Genomic DNA, 5,158 nt, shown 5'->3' with positions numbered 1-5,158 from the left:
TCTTGATCAAGTTTACATGAGGTAATAAACACCTTTTAAATTCTCATTCTCATTCTCAATTCATCATTCTCAGTTAATCAGTCCATGTGTGATACTATGAGAGAAGTGAATGCTTTCTTCATTAACAGTAACTGACTTGTATAGATACTGGATTTCATTAAAATAAGGATCTATATCACATTAAATAAATGTGAGTATTGCTTCTGATAATTGAAAGGACAGAACTCTGTAGGTGCCCGAAGCTTCCTCTAGGTGATTAGTGCTCTTGTGTTAGTGAACAAACAAATTCGATAGTTCAGACAGTAAAAATGCAAAGAACCTACACGGCACGCATCACAAGGTGTTCATCCAACAAAATGCCATTCAAAGTAGAGAACAGCCTGGGTGCAACATGGTTTAACCCCTCCTCACCCATTCCTCCCTTCAGTCCCAATACACAGGACAACCATCAGAGACATGAATAAGCTGCACACAATTGTAAATACAATCATGATGATTATCATTGCACTTTTAATCAACAACCTGTAAGCTGCTCTTTAAAAATGAAAGTATCTGATACAAACCAAACAAAGATGGGTGGTTTAACCAAAGAAGGTTAAATTTTCTGAAAGAGTTTTTATTGACGAATTCATGATCTATGAGCAGATATTTCAAGGAATAAAAACTTCTTTATTTTGAACAAAACCTTTCAGGAGCTGTCTACTCCATAAAAGCTCAATATACAGGTTTTGATCGAAAAACTATTCGTCTTCACACCTGCATGGTGCAATTTGTTTTTATGTTGAGCAAAGTTGTGAACACTCAGCATATCTGAACACTGCAATCTTAATCTAAAATTAATTTTAGACAAAATGGCTTACAATATACTTTTATGGTTTGAATCAATGATTATGAAAATTCGGAAGAATCCTTAGAAAAAAACTAGAAATGTTTTCTTCCCCAATTTCCCTCTAATTCAGCTTCTTGGGAAACTTTGTCACACATTTACACCATATATTTTTCATTTATCGTTGTATTTTAAAAGATTCATCTGTTCTGCCATATATGGAATCACAACCTGCTACTACATCACATTACATTTGCATTGGAAACTGGCAACATGATAAACTTCAGATCTATAATTATGCAATATGTAGAATTCTGAGAATATAATATTACTTACACGCACACACTTACATACACAATTTTATATCACAAGTTCTGTTCTTTTCTGAATTAATGAAACTACCCACAGGCTTTCTCGAAGCAAGTTAGAGCTAACAGATAGAAAACCTAATATGTAACGTACATAAACACGTTCAAATGTCACTGTAATTAGTCGAGAACACAACAGCACAGACATGCAGCACATAGCCCTAACAGAAAGCAGTCTGCAGCATCACTGTTGTCTTGTCTACGTCTCCCATTTTGATCATAAACGTAAACAGTTTTAGGCTGGTTTGTGTAGACATACTGTGGCTGACCATAAGGCTGTTGATAGCCCTGCTGCGGAGGATAGCCTGGCTGTGGTGGAGGCCCGCCGTACTGTTGTTGAGGATATGGTGCTGAATATGGCGGCGGAGGATATGGAGTTCCTTGTTGATATAGTTCGAAATCAACTCCAGCGTTCGCCTGAGGAGCTGTTGGATTGTATGGCGGTGGTTGAGGTGGGTAACTCATCGCAAAAGCTGAGATAAGAACTGTTTAAACACCTCGTGGAGGAATATTTCTTTCTTTATCGGTCCTTTCGAACGAATTCAACTTAGGAACAGTAGAACTATCGTGGCGTATTCGATTACAGCTAAGGTTTATATTTCCTTTTGAAGCGCTCTGATTGGAAACTTCCTCGCTCTGAGATTTCCTGTATGAAAAAATAATCGAATTTAGCGAACTAGCGATGTCGCTCTACAACACGTTGAGTAATAATTATGAAAATGATGAACGTAAGAAAGGCACAAATCAGATACTGAATGGTCACTGTTTATTGCCTCTCAATACACTGTAATTAAAAGAAGCGAGGTAATTTTTGCTGACCTTCACCTTTCTAAAACAAATTGCAACTCACCTTCCTTTTAGGGTTCACCTCGACAGTCCCAGGCAATTTCAATGTGCTGATTCACGTTTGAGGACAACTTCAACGGCGGAGTGAGTGTTCAAGAATATGCTTATGTCATATTCTAATGTTAGTGTGGTGCGTGACGTAAATGACGTAAAAGAGTAAAGATCCTGAGGCTAAATTGCATGAATTTCATAAAAAGTTATAATAATATTAATGTACACATTTATAAAATGACATTTTCATTTAATATAAAATGATTATAAAAACGACTACATATTAAAGTTTTACCGATTGGACATGGATGGATTAAATGTGTTCGTGTAACGATTTGTGTCCATTTTTAGCAACATAAAATTGCGTTGGTTTCTAAAATTGTGTCTGCTTATGTTCTTGGGTGGCAGCAAATGATGGAGTTTATGCGCAGTATCCAGATACGACTGAGTCAAAGAGTTTAGAACATTGTTCTTTGCGCCTGCCTTTCAAAGATCTGATGTTATACAATTCTAAAATGACGTGATATGAAAGGCCAGGAGAAATTCAAATTACGGAAAGCGCGCTTTTCTGAATATGCTCTTGGTCTTCGCTTAAATTAGCAGAAAACGCATGGTTATATAAGGGCGCACAATACTCTAACACCGGCCTAATGCAGGTAGATAGAAGCAGATGGGTTATTTTCGGGAAGAATGACTTGTTTTGTACGAGAAATACGCTCGATAAAAAAAAAACCCACCGTATACTAGACCGATTTTTGATCAACAGGATACGAACGTTCTTTGTTTGTTAGAAACTTTCGATAGGTTCGCAGTTGCTCAGATACTGATATTGATCGATACCTCATTGTGTTGCGGTAAAATAGTGTCTTTCTCAGAGGTGAGGACTCTGGAAAGTAGCCTACAAAGGGAACGATAGCCCACTAAGGGCTCCAGATGACGGTGATTACTGACTGACACTCAGATCTACTCTGATATATATATCCTATTAGTATAAGTAATCACATGATTTCGAGTACAATTTGGAATAAATAAGCACGAGTAAACTTTTTCAAAGACCGACAAAATTGCACGAGCCCGTAGTCTTTGAAAAACATTTCAAGTGCTTATTTATTCCAAATTGCACGAGAAAAGTAATTTGATTACGTATTAATAATATATATTAAAAAATACGAGATCGTTTATCATAATTATACAGAAGCAAAGCGCGCGCATCAAGTGCAAAAATAATATATTCAAATGCAAGCGACATTGTATGTTCGGTCAAAACAACCGCGTACGATTAAAACAATAATATACAATGATATTTTCACATCTTTAAGGCTCAAAAAAGTTCAAATTCAGTCTGGTTTGTTACCTCTTTGCACTGAATTAACCCTCTTATGCATTGAATTACCTGTAAACTTCATTTATCTTAATCAATCAGAACTGAGTCATTTTTTCATGTAACTTATCAGACGTTAGTGTAGCTAAGTATTTTTACGAGTTGTGCCGCATTTTGACGAGCCCGTTATCAGTACAACTAATAAGCGTCATTTATCGATCGTGCTATATTACAATTTCCCTTCTGAGCAAATTTCGTCTTAGAACAAATACACAAGGATATTTTCGTGCCAAATGGAGCCTTCGTGTTTTCCAGTTTAAGTTGAAATCGATTCAAGTTGCTTTGGAAATTAAGAAAAATCCGCAGGGTGTCTCCCAAGCAATATTGTTGACACGCATGCCCCTCGCTCATGCATTCTCTGAATAAGACTAGAGGAGCGTAACTTATTCACTGTGCAAACGTGCCTATCTGAGAGAGCTGGTTTGGTCAACTGAAATAATCTAGGCTAAAAATTTATAATAATTATTACCACTTTCGTATTTACACCATCATTACGTAAAAGCATCACATATCGAAAATCCTATCGTAGCAGTATGCAGGAATTTTGTCACTATGTACCCAGCTGTTAAACGGCCTAGGTTGCCACTGATATATTGGCCACTGGTTGAGCATCGATCCAGAGTACCAGTTGGAAGGTCGTAGTCCCTACTACTATAGGAAGCACTCAGAATTCATTTTTCCGAGTATGTCTGAGTCATTTACAGAAATAATCTATACCACTGAGTACTCTAAGCTTTCAGACACTGAATATTCCCTTTTACTTACAGTTTTTGGGCTTCTACTTTGAATTTCGCTCTCTCGACGGACCTATAATGCAGCCTAAGAACGAAAATATCTCCGGTTTTTTTCAACAAAATTTCAAAATAGTTTTCGGCCGCATCGAGTCGCGCCTAAAACGTGGTCCAATTCTTGAACTGTGAACTAGCGATGATAAAAACTGATTGGAATAGCTTTTTTTTCTACAACACAGTTTCTAAATTTTCAGTTTTGGTTCTAATCATCAGATGATTGCAGCGATCAGGCCTGATGCTACATCGATCAAAATTGAAAGAGAAAATAGGAAAAGATGAGGAAAAAGTAAACGCCCGCCTCATCTTTAAAAATGTGTCTGGTTAGAGGTTAGCCTTTCAACAGCTTTTAAAGCTGACTCATCCTAAATAATATCTTACATTTCACACGCAGTGGCGTGGTCTCGAGAGACATACACTTTTGTGATTAAAATGGAACGATATTTATAAGGGAGATGACTGGGGACGAGTTAGCCTTTGAGGTGCTCTTTGTAGAGAGGGCTTTTTCTCTGGAATTTAAGGAGGGAGGAGGCAGGGAGGGGGGGGGGAAGGGGTTAAGAACTAGGCCATTGGAAAAACCACTCAGTTCCTCGCATTAGGAGTAGGTTGAATAGTCTACATGGTATAGTTGCCTCGTTGTTTATGAAAGTGAGTCTGCTTGGCAATTTCATTTATCTCAGCCCAACACTGATCAGGCTGCTGTTAAGAGGCCGGTGGCCATTGACATTAAAGGCCACACCAGTAAATGCTCTTGAAGTAGTCGCTGACCGGAAGAATGGAGAGATCATATCACTGCACCAGAACGTGCAGCGTTTCCTGCAGTAGTAAAAGTGGCCTGTCACGATGAATCCAGAGTAGAAGTTTGTATTGCAGATGAGAAGCTCATAATTATATCTTGCGTCTGCCACACCTCCTGCTCTCCAAAACCCTGGAAATTGTTTTTGGTAATTTCCCGCTG

At 37.9% G+C, this 5,158-nt stretch overlaps 1 protein-coding gene across 1 annotated transcript; it reads right to left on the bottom strand.

Annotated features, from left to right (window-relative positions):
- Nucleotides 1-495: 495 nt before the first annotated feature.
- LOC113682572 (uncharacterized) lies at nt 496-2,085 on the bottom strand. The gene is made up of 2 exons (XM_089191234.1): nt 2,045-2,085; nt 496-1,840 (listed from the first exon to the last, which is right to left on the bottom strand). The coding sequence occupies exon 2, from the start codon at nt 1,657-1,659 to the stop codon at nt 1,315-1,317; it is 345 nt and encodes a 114-aa protein (XP_089047360.1). The 5' UTR covers nt 1,660-1,840; nt 2,045-2,085; the 3' UTR covers nt 496-1,314.
- Between the last annotated feature and the right edge of the window lie 3,073 nt (nt 2,086-5,158).

The sequence above is a fragment of the Pocillopora damicornis genome, chromosome 13 (assembly GCF_964200805.1).
Source record: "Pocillopora damicornis chromosome 13, jaPocDami1.2, whole genome shotgun sequence".
Classification (NCBI taxonomy): Eukaryota; Metazoa; Cnidaria; class Anthozoa; order Scleractinia; family Pocilloporidae; genus Pocillopora; species Pocillopora damicornis.
Note: the sequence above shows the minus strand (reverse complement) of the source record. Positions and strands in the feature narration are given on the sequence as shown.

Coding starts and splice junctions, on each gene's coding strand:
- LOC113682572 (XM_089191234.1), bottom strand. CDS start 1,659: ATGAGTTACCCACCTCAACCACCGCCATACAATCCAACAGCTCCTCAG.